Source organism: Nymphaea colorata, chromosome 12 (assembly GCF_008831285.2).
Source record: "Nymphaea colorata isolate Beijing-Zhang1983 chromosome 12, ASM883128v2, whole genome shotgun sequence".
NCBI lineage: Eukaryota > Viridiplantae > Streptophyta > Magnoliopsida > Nymphaeales > Nymphaeaceae > Nymphaea > Nymphaea colorata.
Genome location: NC_045149.1, coordinates 328,123 through 350,341, shown reverse-complemented (window position 1 = coordinate 350,341; position 22,219 = coordinate 328,123). Strand labels below are relative to the sequence as shown.

General features: G+C 41.5%; 1 protein-coding gene across 1 annotated transcript in view; it reads right to left on the bottom strand.

The window, feature by feature from the left end:
- Nucleotides 1-640: 640 nt before the first annotated feature.
- LOC116265537 (uncharacterized) overlaps nt 641-22,219 on the bottom strand; it is a 32,232-nt gene continuing 10,653 nt past the window's right edge. Inside the window, exons 2-3 of the mRNA XM_031646208.2 lie at nt 1,361-1,489; nt 641-999 (exon numbers count right to left, since the gene is read on the bottom strand). Of these exons, the coding sequence (XP_031502068.1) occupies nt 820-999; nt 1,361-1,489 (309 nt within the window). The 3' untranslated portion in view covers nt 641-819. The remainder of the gene's footprint in view (nt 1,000-1,360; nt 1,490-22,219) is intronic.

Sequence of the window (22,219 nt, the reverse complement as noted above, 5' to 3'; positions counted from 1 at the left end):
TCTTCTACTACTTCCAGCCAAAGCTAAAACACATCATTGGTCATGACATTCAAAATTTCAATCCGAAAGCTAAGTTTCTTGAGGAGAATAAACAGCAGCTTGTGTTGGGAAGTAAAAGCCGAAGCATGGAAAACCGCCAGCACTAAAGTTAGTTTTTCGTGCTCTAACTTGTCAAAAGCTTCCAGGTCTAACTGGTTTCAGCGGCCGGATTTAGACCTGGTTACACAAAGAAATGGTGCTTTTGATATGGATTTAGCACCCATATGCAACGGTGATCACAAGCGACAAAGAAATGGTGATTTGATGAGGAAGTTCAGTCAATCAAGTCCCTGAATAGGTACAAGGCCTTGTGTTTGATGAATCAATCATTCGAAGAAGGATTATTTACAACCATCGTTTTCAGGTACATCACATGTTTTCTGTTAATTGCTGTGCTACGTTTTATCATTTTCGACTAAATTCGTGTAAAAAGATGGTAAGTGAAATCAACTGATCCTATTTCTGCTTTTGTACCGAATAAAAGGTAGACCATGGGGTGCATCCCGTTAAGCGGCCTTGCTAAAGGTGCACAGGGACAGCTGCTGCTATGATCCATTCTCTAGGAAGATACAGGAGATAAGAAGATCGATAGTAGTCCTGATTAAGAAAACATGTACAACAAACTTTATACTGACAAAATTGAATGGATGTAAAGATGCATCCTTTCTATTCATAGTATCATGTTGGTGTTTCTGGGCAAAAGCTCATTATTTGAAAATTGGAAGAAATCATGGGTTGAAAACAGAACGTTTCAGGGACATCACGTAATGTGTTCAAAGCCTACAACTCATCTCTACCATGTGCACCGCTAACTGTAGCATCAAGGCTATCTTCTTTGGCCTTTTCCTTCTGCAGCATTTCAATAACTTCCTCTAGTGGAGGGTCACCAGGCCTCCTATACACTCGATCACCTATCTTCACCTCATAAGCCTCGGGCTGGCTAAAGACAAAATCTGTCAACTGGCAGACATAAAAAAGGATTTGTCAAATTTAGCACATGACCGTCCTAATGTGCCCCTAAGCTGAATATTTGTTAAACAGATAGCTATAGAAATAGTCGGCTGGTCAATTTTCAGTAAAGTGGAAGAGTAGTGGCGGAGTCGGCCTGAGGCCAGCCGGAGCAATGCTTCCCCAGCCCCTTCTCTTTTTGAGAATTAAATTTGGCCATTTATTTTTTGTCAAAAATTTTAAATCAGCACCTATACAAGTTTTGAAAATTATACGATGGCCCCCCAAAAAAAAAGTGTCCCCGTCACTATAGAGGAGCATATAGAAATGCAGAGGGAAGTGTCACGAACAGGAAATGATCATAGATTCTTACCTCTTCTATGTCCTCCCTTTTTTCCATGTTAAACATGATAGTGTTCAAATCTACCGCCATGAACCTCGCTGAAAGAGATCCAGTTCTTAGAAGCAGCGTCCACCGCATGGCTATCATTGGCACATCGTCCTGCAAGGAGCAAAGCCATTAGCCAAGCCTTCAAAACTTTTCAGTTGACACTATCTTACTCGTCATATCATGCCCATTAGTTATCTTGCCTATGAAGCAACCGTCAGAAACAGTACAGGAATAATGTCAAAAAATGCGGGATCAACTGACATAATTGATGTTACAAGAGATGAAGGCATTTGATAGCCTGTAGTCCCAAAAAAAAAACCCTTCAGTATGAAACACGGCTCATGGAACTTGGGAGATGATAGTATGCATCCACAGGTCTGAGAATCCTTACGTAGCCCTAACATTCTCAAAAAGGAAGAAGGTGCAGAAAGAAGTACCCAAAGTACAAGCCTAAGTTAATCTCCCAGCTCTAAGTTTTGATTGAATACTCTCAGAGATAATGGTAAAATAAGAGCTCTTTATTTGAAGCTGCTTGTGAATTTAAATGCAATGTACTCGTAACATAGCAACTAGCAAGCTACTTCTGCACAGGGCTGCATGTGATTCTTATCTTTGTCACAATAGAATGATCAGCATAAGAGGCTAGTTTAGAACAGAACCACCACTAAGCCTAATAAAAGACAAAATCATGGTTATTCATTACATCACAGACCATGGCCATCATAGAAGACATACAGAGCCACTTCTAGAGATATTTTTGTCTAAAATGGTAATTGCCACAACCAACTTCTAACTGATAACTAAGTAATCATTGCAAATGAACAATGTGATTTGATGCCATTCCTAACATGCCAGGTCATAGGCACCAAACTCCCTTTAGAGAAAATATACAGCAGTATCATACCAACACAAATAATCTGGTGCATGTTTGTTAACAAAATAACATAAAATTTAGCAATCTCACTTTTGTTTTGCAGTTAAAAGCATTAAGTAATATATATTTAACACAACACTGATGATTACCAAATCTATGATGACAGCTTAAAAGATTGCTACCTAGTGAAAGAGAAATGTTAATGAAACATCAGTTGAGCTTTAGAAGTAATGACTACCATTGCCTTCCCAGAGTTCATAAAAATTTATAGACAATAACACTAACGCTACCTCACTCCTAAACTTATTTAATTTTCCCCTATTTTCTAAAAGAATTAAAAGCTGCAGATTCCAACAGTTTACTTGAGTTGCTAATGCACACTATCCTTTTTGAGAATATTACACAGAAATAAGATGAAAAATATTAATTAATATAATATACAAAAGATGGCAACATATTATTTCCGATGACCTGTATAACCCTTTCAGATAGTGATAATCCTTTATGAGTCATAATAGTGTTAGCAGAAACTTCCATCAATGCCATTAAATTTCATCTCAATAAACTGTGTTAGCAGTTGCTTCTAATGAAGCCGTAGCATTGACTTGTTATGTTTCTTTATCTACTAATGTCAGTACGTTGTTGTCTTTATTAGTGCCTATATATGTTATCACATAGGTGCAGCATATAGGCTGCTGCATCCTAGCTGACTTGGGTATGGGTGCAGGTACACTGTTGTATACAGATGTTTGTATTTTTTTATTATATACACGTCAAATCCTAAATCAATTACCTATACTTCTTGAATGAGTGCACACAGCCACACACATTGTGTATTATATATCACTGTAAAAAAAAGCTGCTGTTTTTTTTTTAAAGCGACATGGTAGATACTTGGAAACTGGGAACCCAGTGAGAACAGTGACACTGTGATTTGAGGGAGAGGAGGTAGAGGAAAACAGAGCCTTGATGAGCTTTGAGCAAGTTTGTTTTCCGGAACAACGGCTGCGTGGGGGGTAGGCCTCCTTCCTTTATTAGAAACAAAATAGGTTAGATATTTACAGCGAAAAATGGGTCCAAGCAAGAACCTTAGCCCACATTTACATTTTCATCCATAGGATCCCACCTGCCATCAGTGGGAAACCATCGTCCAGCCCTGCCATTGACTGGAGTTATGGACAAAATATATGTGACTTCAGCTATGGGCGATGCCCTGCATATCACAAGACGAGTCTTGATCCAATAGGGCACACTGCTACTAATCCTGCCCCCCGGGTGGTCTTCTCGCATAGAAGCCACAAGGTCCTTCCAGTCACCATTGTTGGCCTGGAGAAGGATATGCCCATTGTTGACTTCAAGATCTTCAAAAAGAACGGATGCACTCCATGAGGATATCTGTCTCCTTCATCCCAGAGTGGTTTGCAAACCAGCAGACAATACCAAATCTGAAGGAGCCAGCGCCATCTTTCACTAAACCCACAACGCCTCTCTCATCTCCCTTACTCCAAGAGCTCAGATTAATACTAACCCACATATTATCTGACCTAGCCTCCTGTCCCCACAAAATCCCAGACCGAAGCCAGTTTTGGACTGTAATCACCTGATCATGTTTCCACTTGAAGTTCCACCACTGCTCCTTACACTGATTCCAAAATCCCTCAGGAGCATTGAGCGGCATGGATTTCGTTGATGCTTATGAAGATTGCAGAGCTTCCAAATGTACAAGATGGCCAAATGGAAGCTATCCGTCCAGCACTTATTCAATGCTTGATCTTTCATTCCCTTCCTATGCCACCATGCCAGCCCTTGGCTCAAGCTGGGCGGAGGTAGCTGATGCCTTCCAAATTTGTGCAGAATGTTCTTCCAGATCGCTCGTGCACATTGGCATTTGAAAAAAATGTGGTCAACGTCTTCTCGTTCTTCGTTACATAAGTAGCATCTTGAAGCAATCGACTGGCCCTGTTTCTGCACATACGCATCTGTAGGAAGCCACCCTTGCATTCCTATGTAGAGCGTCCAAACAGCCCTAGGGAACCCTCTCCCCCTCCACACCCGGTTGTGCCAGCTAACAACTTGACCATTTTTCCGAATTCACTGCCATATTTTGTATCAGTTTATCTCTTCTCTCCCTCTATCACCCCAAACCAGGGATCAGCTTTAGCGTTGCTAAGTAGGCCAAGAAAAGCTCACGCCAATAGTGCCAAGGAAGTCACACATGAATTTCTCTGTTTTCAGTGGAAATCTCACACTGCATCCCACCGTGTCATGGACCAGTTGCAAATGAGAAGTAGGGATCAAGTCAACCAGCCGTTCATGTCCCCATATATCTGTCCAGAATCAGACGCTAGCTCCATGCCCCAGCTGCCACCCTACTCGACCCCTAATATCGAACCACTCTTTCATGAGTTTCCGCCAAGCATTAGGTACCTTCTTCCCATTGGTACCATTATCCCAAAACCCCTTTCTTGCACAATATAGAACTTTCACAAGCTCAGCCCAAGGGGAGTCCTGTTGAGCAGTGCAAGCCACCAAGAAGGCCAAGTTAGCAAAGTTAGTCTCCCAGAGATCTCTCAGCCCAACCCCACCCTCTTCCTTTGGAAGACAGAGCCTTTCCCACTTGATTCAGTGACATCCTTTGGACTTAGCATTGTCACCTCACAAAAAGTTAGCACTCATCTGATTTATCCACTTGCAAGTAGTAACTGGGAGCTTCACAACTAGACTCCAGTAGCGGGGGATCATTGCTAAGACATGCTTAATCAAGCATAACCTTCCAGCAAAGGAGAGGCATCTCTGTTTCCAAAGAGCAAGCTTCTGGGAGATCCAGATGATCAAAGGTCTACATTGTTCCTCTGAAATATCATGCGTTTGGAGGAGAATACCAAGATAGTTGGTTGGCATACTGCATCTGTTCCACCCAAACTCCCTCTCAAGCCTTTGTAAGATCTGGTCGTCCAGGTTAAATTCCACAACAGCACTTTTCTCTATATTCATTATTAGCCCTGAGAAGCAAGAGAACTCATCAAGACAGCTCTTGAGGTTGCGAAAACATTTCCAACTTCCTTCCATAAAAAAGATTATATCATCAGCGTACAGAGTTGAAAAGGAGAGGAGTGCTAAGGAGCTATTGCATGGGACTGTAATGTGCTTCAGCTTAATTTATGCTGCAATAGTTCAGGTCAGAATTTCGATATCTGTAAGAAACAAATACGGGGAAAGCAGGTCACCTTGTCTCAGCCCCGCTAGTTCTCAAACCACGCCCTTTCCTTTACACTAATAAGTAGTGTCGATTTTACTGTCGACACCACCATCATGACTCTATGTATCCACACTTCTTTAAACCACAGGCATCTGAGGGATGCCTCCAAAAACCCCCAATTCAAGTCGATTTTCATATAAGCAGCTTTTTTCTTACTGCTCCTGAAAATATGAACAATCTCTTAGCTTAAAAGGAACCTGCTTTGGATATTCCTTCATGGAAGAAAAGCGCTTTGGTTTTTGGCCACTACCCTGTTGAGGATGGGCCTCGTCCTCCTCACCATAATCCTTGTAATGAACTTAAGCAGGCTGGAGCATAAAGATATTGGCCGAAACTGATTGAGCTGCATAGAGCCTTGAACCTTAGGAATAAGTATAATATGGGTGTTATTAACAGAATGCACAGATGGGCTTGAGAAGCTCAAGATTTTCCTCGTGAAACGGAAGGGCCTGGCTCGAGGACCTGTGGCAGCACAGTGCCTTCGCAGGAGCCAAGTAGATAAGCAAAAAAATCAGTGCACACAGTGAAGATATCTAGACTATCCATCACAGTTTGATCACCACTACAGATGCCAACAATCTTATTGCGCCTACGCCTGCCTTTTTGAAAAAACTTAGCGTTAAGATCCCCACCCTGCATCCAATTTATGCTAGATTAGGGTTGGCAACATAACAATTACAAAATCAGTCCACTAAATATAAGAAAATATTTAAAGAACTACTATTCAACTTTCTAATATTGCAGAAACACTCTTTAACACCAATCACAACAAAATTCTTGGAAGAATGGATCATCTCACAATGTAAGATAAGCCAATAAGGATGTGTGTACCAGTGACAGAGAGCAACCTCATTGGGATCCCAAAGAGCTAGGATCCGAGCCCAAGGGCCAGCAACATGGATATTTGACAACGCCTCATGTTCCGGGAGCTTCAGCTTGAGCCTTCTCAACTGCTCTTCACTAACCTTAATATCAATAGGAAATGTGATGGCCAGAACTTTGTCCCTGAGAGTCATCAGGAACTCATGTTGGTGATAGAAATCTAGCACCAATATTTGTAACCAGAAAACAGTACTCACGCAGGAAGATAGAGATATATATATATATAGAGAGAGAGAGAGAGAAAGAGAATGAAAACAAGAAAAAACTGAGGAGAAGAAGCCGTAGCCAAAATGGTTTGCACGGCCTCTATTTATAATCTCATTTCCAGAATTCTAAGAGTCTCCAATCGTAGAATCCTAGGAGATTTCACAAGCTCCAAGGACATTAATTACATCATAGAAACCTAAGAGACTTCACAGATTACAAGGATATTAACTACAACATAGAATCCTAAGAGACTTCACATATAACAAGGATATTAACTACAACATAGAATCCTAGGAGACTCTTCACGTTACAAGGACATTAAATATCTTAACACATTCTACAAGGAGGTAGAATCCTAAGAGACTCCTCTTCAACGTGCTGGTGAAGGATTTATATTTTAACACCCTCCCTCAAGTTGTGCATGGTTTTGCACCATGTACAACTTGCGTTTTAGAAACCAGAATCGTTCCTTTGTTAATCCTTTTGTAAATAAGTCTGCAACTTGTTCATCTGTACGAATATAAATAGGCTGAATCTCCTTGTCTTCCACCTTTTGTCTAACAAAGTGTTGATCAATCTCAATGTGCTTTGTTCGACCATGTTGTATGGGATTAAAGGCAATGTTAATAGCGCTTTGATTATCGCACATTAACATTGACGTTTTAATCTTTTCTCCAATATCTTCTAGCAAATGTCTAACCCATGTAACTTCAGCAGTACCTGCAGCCATGCATCTGTATTCAGCTTCAGTGCTGGATCTTGCTACTGCCTTTTGCTTTCGACAACTCCAAGACACAAGATTACGTCCAATGAAAATACAAAAACCAGAAATGGACTTTCTTTGATTGGGATCTCCAGCCCAATCTGCATCTGTGAATGTCATAAGTTGATGTCCAGTAGTTATATTTTCACTCTTACCATAAACTAAGCCATCTCCTGCTGTCCCTTTAAGATATCTTAATATTATTTTGATAGCATCCATGTGAGTATCTCTAGGTGCATGCATAAATTGAGATACTTGATTCACAGCATATATAATATCTGGTCTAGTAAATGTAAGATATTAAAGTGCCCCAACAATACTTCGATATTGCGTAGGATCTTCATATAACTCCCTATCCTAAGCACTTAGTCTTTGATTTAGAACACTAGGAGTTCCAACAGGCTTACAATCAGACATACCTGACTTTTTCAGCAGATCCAACGTGTATTTCTGTTGTGTCAATGTGAGGCGATTATTGTGCCTATCAATCTCCACTCCAAGAAAAAATCGTAAATCACCAAGCTCTTTCATTTTGAAGTGTTGCATCATCAAAACTTTAGCTTCTTCTATGTGTTTTTCTGAATTGCATGTGATAACAATATCATCAACATATATAAGAAGTAAAGTAAAAATGTTTTCCTTTTGATAAATGAAAAGAGAGTGATCTAGAGGACATCTTCGAAAACCACATTCTTGAATCTTGCAGGAAAAACTGTCAAACCACGAACGTGAGGCCTGTTTAAGTCCATAAATAGATTTTCTTAGTTTGCAAACCCATGCATGAGAGTCTCCTTTCGTGTATCCTGGAGGTTGTTCCATATATACTTCCTCCCTTAAATCACCATGAAGAAAAGCATTCTTCATGTCCATTTGATGTAGTCTCCATCCATATTCAACTGCCAATGATATAATCACGTGAATTGTTCTCATTTTGATCACAGGGCTGAATGTCTCATCATAATCTTCTCCATATTGTTGTGTAAACCCTTTTGCTACTAACCTTGCTTTGTCTTTCTATGCTGCCGTCAGGTTTGTATTTAATTTTCTATACCCATTTGGAGCCCACTACGTTCTTTTCGTGTGGCCTCGGAACGATCTCCCATGTTCCACATTCATGCAAGGCATCCATTTCTTCTTTCATAGCCTTTCTCCAATGATGTGATTTTGATGCTTGATCAAATGAAGTAGGTTCTTCCTCCTTGCCAACTTTTGCCATGAATAACTGAAAATCAAGTGATAAAGAATCATAGCTAACCCACCTGTGAATGGGATGACGAATGCATTGGGATCTTCTAAGGTGGGGCATGTTGTCTTCTTCACTGTGAGCATCTCTGTCCCTTAGTCGTCGACTGTAGATAAGACCCGAATACCGATGTGCATCGTTGCTCTATTCTTCATTGTTGCTTTCGTGATGACTTGATGACTGTGTTGGATCTTCTTGATTTTCACTTTGAGCCATATCCGACGGTTGTATTGCTCTCTTTGGATCTTCATTTTGAGGCACATCATTTTCTATAACAGGATCTGCATTGAATAACTGTGTACTAGTCCAGGGATCATAAGATTCAATGGTCATAGGCATTTCATTTGTATTATCAAAACTATGTTCATCAAAAATGACATTTCTTGAAGTTTTGATACGTTTAGTTGTTGGATCATAGCATCGAAAACCTTTATATTCATCAGCATATCCAACGAATCTACATTGAATAGCTTTGTTTTGAAACTTGCTCCTCAAGGCAGCATCAACGTGAACATAGCATACACAACCAAAAACCTTCAAGTTCTTGTAATCAGGTTGTTTGCCTAAGAGTGTAAAATATGGCGATTTAGACATCAAGAGTGTCATAGGCAAACAATTTATTATGTATACAGCAGTATGGAAGGCTTCAGTCCACAAGGAAATGGGCACATTAGTATCATGCATCATGCTCATGGCGCTTTCAACTATATGTCGATGTTTCCGCTCAACTACACCATTTTGTTGTGGTGTGTAACGGCAGGAAATTTATCTAGTTATCCCTTTTTCATGTAGAAATTCAATAAAATCAAGCGAGGAATATTCTCCCCCTCCATCACATTGAAAATGCACCACATTGGATAAAAATTTAGTTTGAATCATGGCATAGAAGTTTCGAAATATGTGGGGTACTTCTGATTTGTGTTTCATGAAGTAAATCCAGGTGAAACGTGAGTAAGAGTCAATGAATAAGACATAATATCTTGACCCAGACATGGAATCAATAGGGGCTGGCCCCCATACATCAGAAAAAATAGTTTCAAAAGGTTTGGAAGCCCTTTGATTTATATTATGGAAAGGTAAAACACGACTCTTGCAAAGTCCACAACTTGAACATTTTTTGACACTTGAAGTAAGAGGTAAGCTTGATCTTGGAATGAGACTATCTGTGACAAGTTTTTCAATGAAATGTCGACCACAGTGTCCTAGCCGACTATGCCACAAATCAGACTCCAAAAATTGGTTAGGGCCCCTTACTTTTGATTGAAAATGGCAAGAACTTGGCACTGATGACGCATTATGAGAAAAAGAAAATGTCTTCAATCCTGTTAGAATATTGTGTATTGGGAACTGGGTCTGGATATGGACCCGGTCCCATGGGCACGGGAACCGAGAGTGGCTCGATTCCCTAGGCGGGTCTCCCTCTTATATTCCCACTTATTGTTGTTTTGTTGATTAAGTGAATAATAATATTCTCTCTCCTAGGGTTGCGGTTTTGCCCCTAGGTTAGAGCCTCTCTGTGGTTTTTCACCTCTTCTTGAGGTTTTCCATGTATATCGTGTGTTTCCTTTCTGTTTCTCTTGTCCATTGCGTGTTTCTACATGGTATCAGACCCAACGCGTGTGAGATTGTTGGTGTGCCAGTAGCGGATCCGCCGTTTTTCCGTCACCCGCTAGTTTTTGGTCTCTGCCGCCGCCGCTGCCGTTTCCACCGCCGTCATCGGTTTTTGCCGCCGCCGCTTCCCGCTGCTTCTGCCGCAGCCGGCGTCCTCTACAACGCCGTCGCCGTCGCCCTCTTCAGCGCCGCCGCCATCGCCCTTTCCAACGCCGCCGCCGTTGTTTTTTCAGCGCCGTCGCCTGCGCGCCTCCTGGTTGTGTTTCCTGGTGTTGGGTAGTGCTGCTTGTTGGTGCACGTGATGGCCGAAGAGATGATCCCCAAGATTGATGTTGCCTTCGACACGAGCCAGACTACCAAGAGCGAGAACTTGTCGGTTCAGGTCACGTCTATTCGTTTGAATAAAGACAACTATCTCTCTTGGTCTGCCGCACTCGAAATAGGGATAACTAGTCGCGGTCGCCTTTCCTATATCACAGGGGAGAAACCGACGCCTAGCAAAGCAGACCCTCGATGGGCAACTTGGGCGTTGGAGGACAGTCAGGTTAAGGTGTGGATCATTAGTTCTGTTTCTGCTGATATTCAACCTCTTATTCTACGGAAGTCGACCTCTTATGATATGTGGACGGTGCTTGCGAGGATGTATGGCCGTAAGAAGAGGGTTCTGCGTACGTATCAGATTAAACGCAGTATCTACTCTCTTAAACATGGTGATTTGTCCGTAGCCTCCTTCTATGCTGCCCTGAAGACTAAATGGGAGGAACTCGACTATCATGTGAATAATGACTGGAACTGTGGGTCTGATCATGCCTTGTACTGGGAGAAGGAATGGATGGATCGTACGTTTATTTTCCTTGGAGGCCTGCGTGATGAATTTGAATCCATTCGGAGTCAAATTCTCAACTGTGATGAGATTCCTGGGATAGAGGAGGTATATGCTTGGGTGGAATTTGAGGAACAACGGCGCCAAATGATGCATATTGACTCCAGTCATGGGAGTTCTCCTTCAGCCTTTGTTAGTCGTGCTTCAGGGACTGGACAGCGTCCTACTCGACGTTGTAGCCATTGTAACAAATTGGGACATTCAGTTGATTTCTGTTGGGATATTCATCCTGAGAAGAGACTTGTCTGGGGTCGCCCTCCTTCTAGTCGGCGGAGTCCTTCTGTACCAGATCCCAGTCGGAGTGGCTCTTCAAGTGTTGAGAAATCTAAGCTGTCCGCTGATCAAATCAAGGACCTGCAAGCGTACATCAGTCGCCTGTCTACTGCTTAGGAGGAAGCCTCCACGTCTGAGGGAGCTCAGTTAGCCCAAGCTCTTGTTGCCACTAACGATCAAGGTAGTTCCTCTCTTAGTGGTTGGATTGTTGACAATGGAGCTACACATCATATGACAGGGGATCCTAAGATGTTTCAAGAATACAAATTGTCTTCCGGGCAGCAACGCATGTCGATGGCTGATGGTTCTTCTATCTCTGTGGCTGGAAAATGGAGTTTGTCATTGTTAAATAAATATCATCTTCATGATGCTCTTCATGTTCCTAATATTCCTGTGAATTTGTTATCCGTCAGCAGTATTACCAAAGAGCTTAATTGCAATATTATTTTTTCTGCTGATCGTTGTTTCCTGCAAGACTTGGTGACGGGGCAGAAGATTGGGATTGGTTTGGCTATTGATGGACTTTCCAGATTGCCTGTGCAGGTCGCTTTTGCTCTTATTTCAGCCACTAGTGGGCAGTTGTCAGGCATAGAAGACAGCTCTACCATTATGCGATGGCACGAGCGGCTTGGTCATCTTCCGTTTCCGTTGATTAAGAAGTTGTTTCCTAGTCTTTTTCATTCTGTTTCTATGGACTCCTTCACCTGTGAAGTGTGTCAATTGACTAAACATGTTAGGGCTTCGTACCCTATTTCCTTCAATAAAACCACCCGTCCTTTTGCTTTGGTTCACTCTGATGTTTGGGGTCCTTCGGGAGTACCCACTTGTCGTGGTTTTCATTACTTTATGACTCTTATTGATGACTACTCCCGTTGTACGTTCGTGTACCTGTTGAAAGAGCGTAGTGAAGTTCCCGTTATTGTAAAAAATTTTGTTGCCTTTGTTGAGACTCAGTTTCAGACTTCTATTCAGGCGTTCTGCACTGATAATGCTAGAGAGTATGTCTCTCAATCCCTTGATGATTTCTTGAGGAGCAAGGGTATTATTGTTCATGAAACATCATGTAGTTACACTCCACCCCAAAATGACGTGGCTGAACGGAAGAATCGCCATTTATTAGATGTCACCCGGGCTCTTATGTTCCATCGGCATGTTCCTAAGCGTTACTGGGGTGATGCACTTCTCACTAGTGCACAACTCATTAACCGTATGCCTACTCGTGTGTTGAATGGTCATTCCCCGTATTCTGTGCTTTGGCCTACTCAAAATCCCTGGCCACTTACTCCTCTGGTGTTTGGGTGTATCTGTTTTGTACATGACCATAGTCCCTCTCTAAAAAAACTTGATCCTCGGTCTATCAAGGGTGTCTTCTTGGGGTATTCCTCTACTCAGAAAGGATACAAATGTGTTGATCCTACCACCTCCAAAGTTTATGTCTCCCGGGATGTTACTTTTCATGAACATGAGGCATACTTTCCTGTGAATCCTCTTCAGGGGGAGTGTCTAGGGAACAGTGGGGAAGAGTATTCCTCAAATCAGCTGATTCAGTTTATGGATTTCTTAGATTACAAAGCCAGTCACACTGTGGCAGACATAGTCAGAGATGAAGGGGGCTCTGTGGATGATCAGCCCACTGCCCGTGATCACTTGGTTGGCCAGGTGTACACCAGGAAGAAGAAAGATGTGGTTGAGGATGTTGATGTTACCAATCCCAATCCTATGAGTTCCCCGGATGACCCAAGTCCAGTTTATGGATTTCTTAGATTACAAAGCCAGTCACACTGTGGCAGACATAGTCAGAGATGAAGGGGGCTCTGTGGATGATCAGCCCACTGCCCGTGATCACTTGGTTGGCCAGGTGTACACCAGGAAGAAGAAAGATGTGGTTGAGGATGTTGATGTTACCAATCCCAATCCTATGAGTTCCCCGGATGACCCAAGTCCAGTGAATGATGAGCTTTCCATAGCCCTGCGCAAGGGCACCAGGTCATGTACTTCTCATCCTATTCAGAGATTTGTTTCTTACGCAAAACTTAGTGAGGATTACAAATGTTTTATTACATCTTTGTCTAAGTCTGTGATTCCCACGTGTGTGGAAGATGCTAGAGAGGATCCCAAATGGCTACAGGCCATGACAGAAGAGATGGATGCCTTGGCAAGGAACAACACTTGTGAAGTAGTTGATATTCCCAAGGGCGCTCATTTAGTTGGTCCCAAGTGGGTGTTCAATGTGAAGTACAAACCTGATGGTACTATGGAACGGTATAAGGCTCGTCTTGTTGTAAAGGGGTTCAGTCAAAAATATGGTATTGATTATCTTGAAACTTTCGCCCCCGTTGCTAAACTGAAAACTGTGAGAGTTATTCTAGCACTTGCTGTGCAAAAGAAGTGGAGAATGGACCAACTTGATGTCAAAAATGCATTCTTGAACGGCCATCTAGAGGAAGAGGCCTATATGAGCATGCCTCCTGGATATACCCAAGGCGGGAAATGTTGTCATCTCAAGAAAGCCTTGTATGGATTAAAGCAGTCTCCTAGAGCGTGGTTTGAAAGATTGAGGATAGTTATGAAGATTAATGGATACAAACAGAGAAATGGTGATCACACTTTGTTCATCAAGCAGAGAAATGGCCTGGTGAGTCTTCTTCTTGTATATGTTGATGATATGATTGTCACAGGTGACGATGAAGAAGAAAAAAGGAAGATGAAGGAGAGGTTAGCTGCTGAATTCGACCTTAAAGACCTGGGTAAACTAAGGTACTTTCTGGGGATAGAGATTGCTCGATCAGAAACGGGGCTTGTTATGAGCCAAAGGAAGTACACTCTGAAACGGGGCTTTCTAACTCCAATGGAGTCTGGTACTAAGATTAGCATCAAAACTGGCAACATCCTGGATGAGGAAGGAAAAGGACGGTATCAGAGGTTGGTTGGTAAGCTCATTTATCTTACTCTAACCCACCCTGATATCACTTATGCTGTGAATGTGTTGAGTCAGTTTATGCATGCTCCTACTGATTGTCACTGAAAGGGTGCAGAAAGAGTGTTGGGGTACCTGAAGAATGATCCAGGGAAAGGATTACTATATACTCAGCAAAACCAGCTTAATAATGAAGGATACTCTGATGCAGATTGGGCAGGGTGCACTGATACTAGGAGGTCTACCACAGGGTACTGCATCTTTCTGGGGGTAACCTGGTTGTATGGAGAAGTAAAAGGCAGGAAGTTTGTTCTAGATCCAGTGCTGAGGCTGAATACAGGGCGGTTGCTATGGGAGTTACAGAAATGTTATGGTTGAAGATCCTTCTAGCAGATATTGGAGTTGAAATGGAAGAGAAGATGAAGATGTACTGCGACAACAAGTCTGCGATTAACCTTGCAAATAATCCCGTCCTGCATGACAAAACTAAACATGTAGAGATTGATCGCCACTTCATAAGGGAACGCATAGATTCAAAGGAGTTGATCCTGCCTTATATGAAGTCTGAAGATCAAATTGCAGATGTTTTAACTAAAGCCTTATGTACATCCCAATTTGAAAAAAATGTGAGCAAGCTTGGCATGTTTGACATGAATGCCAAGCTTGAGGGGGAGTGTTGGAATATTGTGTATTGGGAACCGGGTCGGGATATGGACCCAGTCCCATGTGCACGGGAACCGAGAATGGCTCGGTTCCCTAGGCGGGTCTCCTTCTTATATTCCCACTTATTGCTGTTTTGTTGATTAAGTGAATAATAATATTCTCTCTCCTAGGGTTGCGGTTTTGCCCCTAGGTTAGAGCCTCTCCGTGGTTTTTCACCTCTTCTTGAGGTTTTCCACATATACCGTGTGTTTCCTCTCTGTTTCTCTTGTCCATTGCGTGTTTCTACAAATCCTATATCAAAAGTGGATGAATCCTTGGGTAGACATTCCTTGAGGATGTACATATTCCCTTGACGCTCCCCTCTAGCGAACATTTTCTTCGTTTGGAGGTCCTTGACATAGACAGAAGAAGGTGTGAATTCAACAGAAGAGCTTGTATCATCAATGAGTTAGAAATGGATATGATGTTCCTTTTTATATTGGGAGCAAGAACAACATTAGACAGCGATAGAGACGAGGATGACAATGGAATATGTGCATTTCCAATATGTGTAATGGGATAAGATTTTCCATCACCTGTTATAATGCAACTTCTACCGTAATGAGGGGATAAGTTAGTCAATTTACCTGCATTTTCTGTCACATGGGTAGCTGCACCTGAATCCAAGAACCACTCCCTGCTCATTTTGCTTTATAGTCATCTTTGAGAATGCGGTCATCAATAGCTGTTGCATATCTTCAGCGGTGGATTTAGAACTTTGTCTTCCTTGTTTATAATCATGTCTTACCCCTTTGTTTTTATTTTGAGGATTAAACCAACACTATGCCTTTTCTTGTTGCACTGAAAACAAATTGGTATTTTTCTTGAAGTATCCAAAGGAGACATACCTTGGTTATGTGGTGTTGGTAGAATGCCACGACCACCATGGTTAGAGTTCCCATGGCTCTTACCAAACTTTACATTCATAGCCAACACATTTTGGGAGTTCCCTTGATCAGTCCTTTCAATGACTCTTTTCATATTCATTTCGTGTTGGAGAAGTTTACCTTGTAGTTCGTTGAAGGAAGGCAGAACAGGAAGGACCTCAAGAGTTGTAATAAAAGCATGATAATCCATTCAAGGTTTGCTGCACCTTTTCCTTATCAGAAATGTTATTCCCTGAGGCAGCAACTTGGTCTGCGACGGCCTTAATACGCCCCAAATAATCCATGATAGACGTTGAACCTTTGCTCAAATTCTGAAATTTTTTCTTTAAGTACATAATTCGAGCTTCTGATATTTGGGAAAAGGTATCAGCAAGGGTTTCCCATAATCCTTCTGCAGTACAACAGAAACTGAAAGTAACACTTGTTGAGATAAAGTGGACAAAATATACGCAACCAGACTTTGGTCACGTCTCATCCACATAGCATGTTCAGGATTGCTGTCTTCATGAACAGCAATAACTTCTCCTGCCTCATTTTCTATTTCCTGTAAAACGGATATTGGTGGAGCCTTTGTTGAACCATCAAGATGTCCAAAGAGGTCTTGACTTCTTATGAAAGGCATGATTTGCCTTTTCCAGATCAGATAATTTTCATGGTTGAGTTTTTCGATAATAAGGTGAGGAAGAAAACTTGAGGACATGCCAGAATGTGAAAGGTTTTCCATGACAGCAGAAAGGAATGGTATATAGGTAGAAGATGAGAGGGAAAGAAGACACAATATAACAAGATGTGTCCTTAGGTAAGCAAGAAGAAAAAGGAACAAGAATTGCGCAAGAGAAAAGTAAATTCAGGATAGAGACAAGATGAGAAAAGAGTTCTAACCATATCAGACCTGTTTGGGCATTTTGTTTGGTAGAGATAACGTAACCTGGTGCTCTGATACCATGATAGAAATCTAGCACCAATATCTATAACCAGAAAACAGTACTCACGCAGGAAGATAGAGAGAGAGAGAGAGAGAGAATGAAAACAAGAAGAAACTGAGGAGAAGAAGCCGTAGCCAAAATGGTTTGCATGGCCTCTATTTATAATCCCATTTCCAGAATTCTAAGAGTCTCCAATCGTAGAATCCTAGGAGATTTCACAAGCTCCAAGGACATTAATTACATCATAGAAACCTAAGAGACTTCACATATTACAAGGATATTAACTACAACATAGAATCCTAAGAGACTTCACATATAACAAGGATATTAACTACAACATAGAATCCTAGGAGACTCTTCACATGTTACAAGGACATTAAATATCTTAACACATTCTACAAGGAGGTGGAATCCTAAGAGACTCCTCTTCAACGTGCTGGTGAAGGATTTATATTTTAACAGTTGGGCTGAGTTCGCAGCCAGCCCGCGGACATTCCAGGATAATATGTTCATTGGGAGAACTGGTCTCCATATCCCCTGAGCATTCCTAAAGGCTCCAGGTACTCATACTCCTTGTCATCACCCATCTCATCCAGACTAGCCCAATCTTCCTGGCCGTTGCTTTCCATTTCATCAATTAACTCTCTGAATTCAGCAAATCCTTATCCCCCACCATGTATTTATGGCTGATGAAGGGACTTCCAGTTCCTACAATGGTGCTTGGCAAGCTTGCGCCAGGACCTCCATCATCGCCTTGGCAGTAATGTCTCTTTGGAAACTCGACCTTTCTTTTTTTTTTTTACCGCTTACCTCCCTATGCTTCAAGGAGCATTTCTTGGCCTTATCCTGGACCAGAGGAGGACAATCCCTATATGAGGGGGATCCATTCTGACTGCCTCAATGATTACTTTCTCCTTTCTTGTTTTACGCCCTGTTTGATTGGAGGGAAAGGGAGGGAAAGGAAGGGAGGGAAAGGAAATGAAAGGGAAGGGAAGGGAAGAGAAAGGGAAGGGAAAGGAAAGGAAAGAGGTGATTTAAAAGCTTGTTTGGATAGATAGGAAAGGAAAGGAATGGGAGGGGTAGTGTGGAAATAAAAAAACTCTTTTTCTTCCCTTCCTTTCCTTTCCTTCCCAATCCGTCCGATTTGGGAGGGATTGCATTTACACTACACAATCTTTCACTTTCCTTTCCTTTCCTTTCCCTCCCCTCGCAGCCAAACACACTTTCTTCCTTTCATTCCATTTCTCTCTTTTCTAATTAGTCAACCAAACAAAGGAAGGATTGCTCAATCCTTCCCTTTCCCTCCAACCAAACAAGCCCTTTGAAAGTGCCTCTTGAGTTGCAAGAATCTCGCCTTTGATATTTGAGAATTTGTAGTAGCGAGTACATTCCATAACCCCCATGGTCATATGGACAGGATCCTTAACACCCTCCCTCAAACTTATGATGAAATTGCCGAAAGTTTGCTAAGAGGAAAAAATGACCATGGATCTCCAAGACCTTTGGTGAAGAAATCTACTAGTTGAAACTCCAAAGAGACATAGGGAAGCTCAATAGTTTTCTTGAGGAACTTCTCACGTATGAATGGCAATCCAATTCTTTCATGAAATGAGTGATTTGACATACAAATTGCTGTTCTATTATCACAACACAATTTAGAACGTCCTTCAAGTTTTACTCCCATGTATCTGATGAAGCTCCTTAGCCAAACAATCTCCACAGTGGTAGCTGCCATAGCACAATCTTTTGCTTTGTGGAGGACAAAGAGATCTTTAGTTGATTTTTACATCTCTAGAAATCAATGAAAGTATCTAGAAATAGATAAAAACCAATAGTAAAATGTCTAATATTAGGGTCATCTCTCCAATCAGCATCAGCACAAGCAATTAATTCTAAAAGAGATAATGAGAATAAGAAGACCCCTTTGTTAGTAGTGCTATTCATATATCTTACAATTCTCATGCATGAGCCCCTATATGAATAGTGGTAGGAAGAATATTGAAGCTGACTAGCAACATGTACTGCATGAGCTATGTCAAGCCTTATAACAGTCATGCATGAGAGAGCACCAACAAATTGTCAATAAGGCATGAGATGTTCAAGAGGTTCACCAAATTAACTCTCATTTTCACATCAAGAGCTTCAGGTGTTGCTTGCAATCACCTCATCGGTTGTTCCTGACATGTCAACAACATCTGCAACAAAATTTCTTTGTGATAATAAATAGCCTCTCCATGAGTAGCATACCAAGAAAATATGTTAGAAGCCCTAAATCTGACATATCCAATTCTCTCTTTTATTTTTATGTTGTAAAAGGTGTATCATAAGTTGTATTGGTCCAGCCAATAGATACGTTGTATTGCAAAGTATCATATCATAGCGTATACAAATCGTATACAAATCGCCAAATCATTTTTTTCATTTAAAAAAATCAGAAAAATTAGAAATCACGAAAAATGTTCTTTATAACTGTTAAAGAGAAATATTAGAAAGTTAGAGGGGTGGTCTTTAAACATTTTCATATTGTTATTGGACCTTTTTTGTAAAATGTTTACAGCCAGCCCTAATCTCTTTTAAAAGAGATTAGGGTTATGTAAGTGAAGTATTCTTTTGGCTCTATATCTTTCATCGTATCATGGTATCAGAGCCAGCCAAGTGAGTTTTTTCCGGCGACCTCTTCCTTCGGCGACCTCTCTCTCCGGCGGCTCTCCGGCGAACACTCCGGCGATCTCTTCCTTTCTCCCTCTTTTCATCTCCCACCTCTTTTCTTTCTTACCACCCAATAAGGAGACGGTAAGAGAATAGAGGTTGAGGGGGCTGCATGGGGAAGGACCTGATCACGCCTATGTGGAAGGCGTGATCAGATCCTTGTTTATCAATCTTGTGGATGATATGGCTGCTGTGATCAGATTTTGTGTAGACCGTGGGGAGCAAAATATCCTATAGTTCTTGGATGTGAAGTTTGTCCTATAGATTGTGGATATGAAGTCTGAAAGTTAGTTTAATGAGTTGTGAACTGCTGTTGATCGTAAGTATGAAATCTATCATTTGATTATGTTGAGATGCTTGTCGTATGTTGTGGACAACCAGTCTTATGTGGTGTGGCTGTATCTAAGAATAGCAGCCGCTTGTTGATGCTGGAAGTAGTTGTTGTCTTTGGCAGATATTGTTGAAGTTTAGTATTTATTGTCTCTTGAAGATTTTCTGCCTGTGTTGTCTTCATTGGCTGCAACTATTATTTGAGTGTCCGCTTGTGTTTCTTTCCTGTTTTACTGCCTGAATTTCAGTCCATATTGCTGCTTGTGTTTGCTGGAAATATTCAGAGTTTATGCCTGGGTTGCTGCCTGCTTTATTGAACTTCTGATTTGATATTGGAGCTGTAAGAATTCTTTAGATTTTTCTGCACTGCAGTGATTTTGATATACTGTGGCAAAGTCTCAAATTCTCACAGGTAGTGATCTTTCAGATCTAGCAGACACGTATAATAGGCTGAGTCGTCTTGCAGTCACTCTTTCTCAGAATACACAAGACACACCAGTCTCTGCACTTGTGATATCAGGAGGATGGGTCCCCAATTCTTTTGGTGGCAGTAGGCGACGTGATACAAGCCGTGGTGTAGGACGCGGCAGATTTCAGTACTCTTATTGTGGTAAAATTGGTCATCTAGAGGATCGTTGTTGGGACAAACATCCTCACCTCCGTTCTAACGTTTCCTCTGGACGTGGTGGAGGTAGAATCGCCACAAGCAGAGGTCCTTCTTCATCCCAAGCAACTCATTCAAAGGCAACAATATCTATGGTTGAGTCTTCTACTGATCCTTTTATATCTATGTCATATTCTCTTAACTTAAGTAAGGATGAATATAATCGTGTTCTTGCTCAAAGGTCTGCCTCTACATCTACCTCTACATCTGCCAATGCTACTGTTATAGATTTAGCATTCTCTGTTGGTGCTCCTACTGATGATCCAGGTATGACATGGATGATAGATTTTGGCACTTCTAGACATTGTTGTAATCAACCACAGAATTTTTCATCATTTGTCAGATTTTCTACACCACAACATGTTAGGCTGGCTGATGGCAAGTTGTGTCCCCTGTTTTGGACAGCGGTGATATCTACCTTCCACATTTAGGCACTACTACACATGTGCTATATGTTCCCCAGTTTCCTATTAATTTGTTATCTGTTAAGCAGCTAGCTATCGGCTTACAATGTAAAGTCATTTTTGAACCTGACTCTTGTTCTTTTCAGGACTTACCAACTGGAAAGATGATTGGTGGCAGCCATGAATGTGAGGGACTTTATTTTCTGTCGCTCCCAGTTGATGTTGCTGCATCTTCAGTCCCTTCAAAGCCTTCTCCCTTCCAATGGCATCTCAAACTGGGTCATCCGTCAGTACCAAAACTTCGTCGCATGTTTTCAGATATTCTTGCATCAGAGTCCTTATGTGATGCTTGTCAGTTGGGCAAGCATACACGGAGCAGCTTTCCTTCGAGTCAGAGTCTGTCTAGTTAGAGTCTGTTTGATCTCATTCATGTGGACATATGGGGTCCTAGTCGAGTTCCTTTTCGGTCATGTTTCTGATACTATCTTGTTTTAGTTGATGATTTTACTAGAGTCAGTTGGGTTTTCTTGTTAAGGGAAAGATCTGAAGTCATATGTATTCTTCAAAAGTTTGTCAATGAAATAAAAACTCAGTTTGGTCTCATTGTCAAAAATATTCACACTGATAATGCTCTTGAATTCAAGTCTTCCATTCTGCTTCAGTTTTATGCCAATCATGGAATTCGCCCTCAATATACTTGTCTGCATACGTCCCAACAAAATGGTGTAGCCGAACGCAAACATCGGCAACTCCTAAATGTGGCTCGCACCCTTATGCTACATTCTCACATGCCTGCTTATTTGTGGGGTGATGTTATTCTTACTGCATGTTACCTCATTAATAGATTACTCTCTTCCTCCATCCAAGAACGTATTCCCATTCAAATTCTATATCCAGAGCGTCCATTATTTCACTTACGTCCCAAAGTATTTGGATGCACTTGCTTTACACATATTCTAGGCCCAAACAAAAATAAACTTGCTGCCCAAGCTATCAAATGTATCTTTATTGGCTACTCAGCCAATTAAAAAGGATATAAATGCTTTGATCCCCTGACTAAGAAATACATTATCAGTGCGGATGTTACCTTCTTTGAGTCTCGTCCTTATTTTGCCTCGTCAAGTCCATCTCTGTCTGCTGTACCTCTTCCTATTCCACCAGTGTCACTTGAGTCATTTCCACCATCTCAACCTAGGTCACATGAATGTTTCCTTGATCCTCCATTGGTTTACACTCGTCGTCTAGGTCCCTGTCTCAACCGTTCACTAACATCATCTCAAGAGGTAAGCTTCACTGGTAAGACTGAC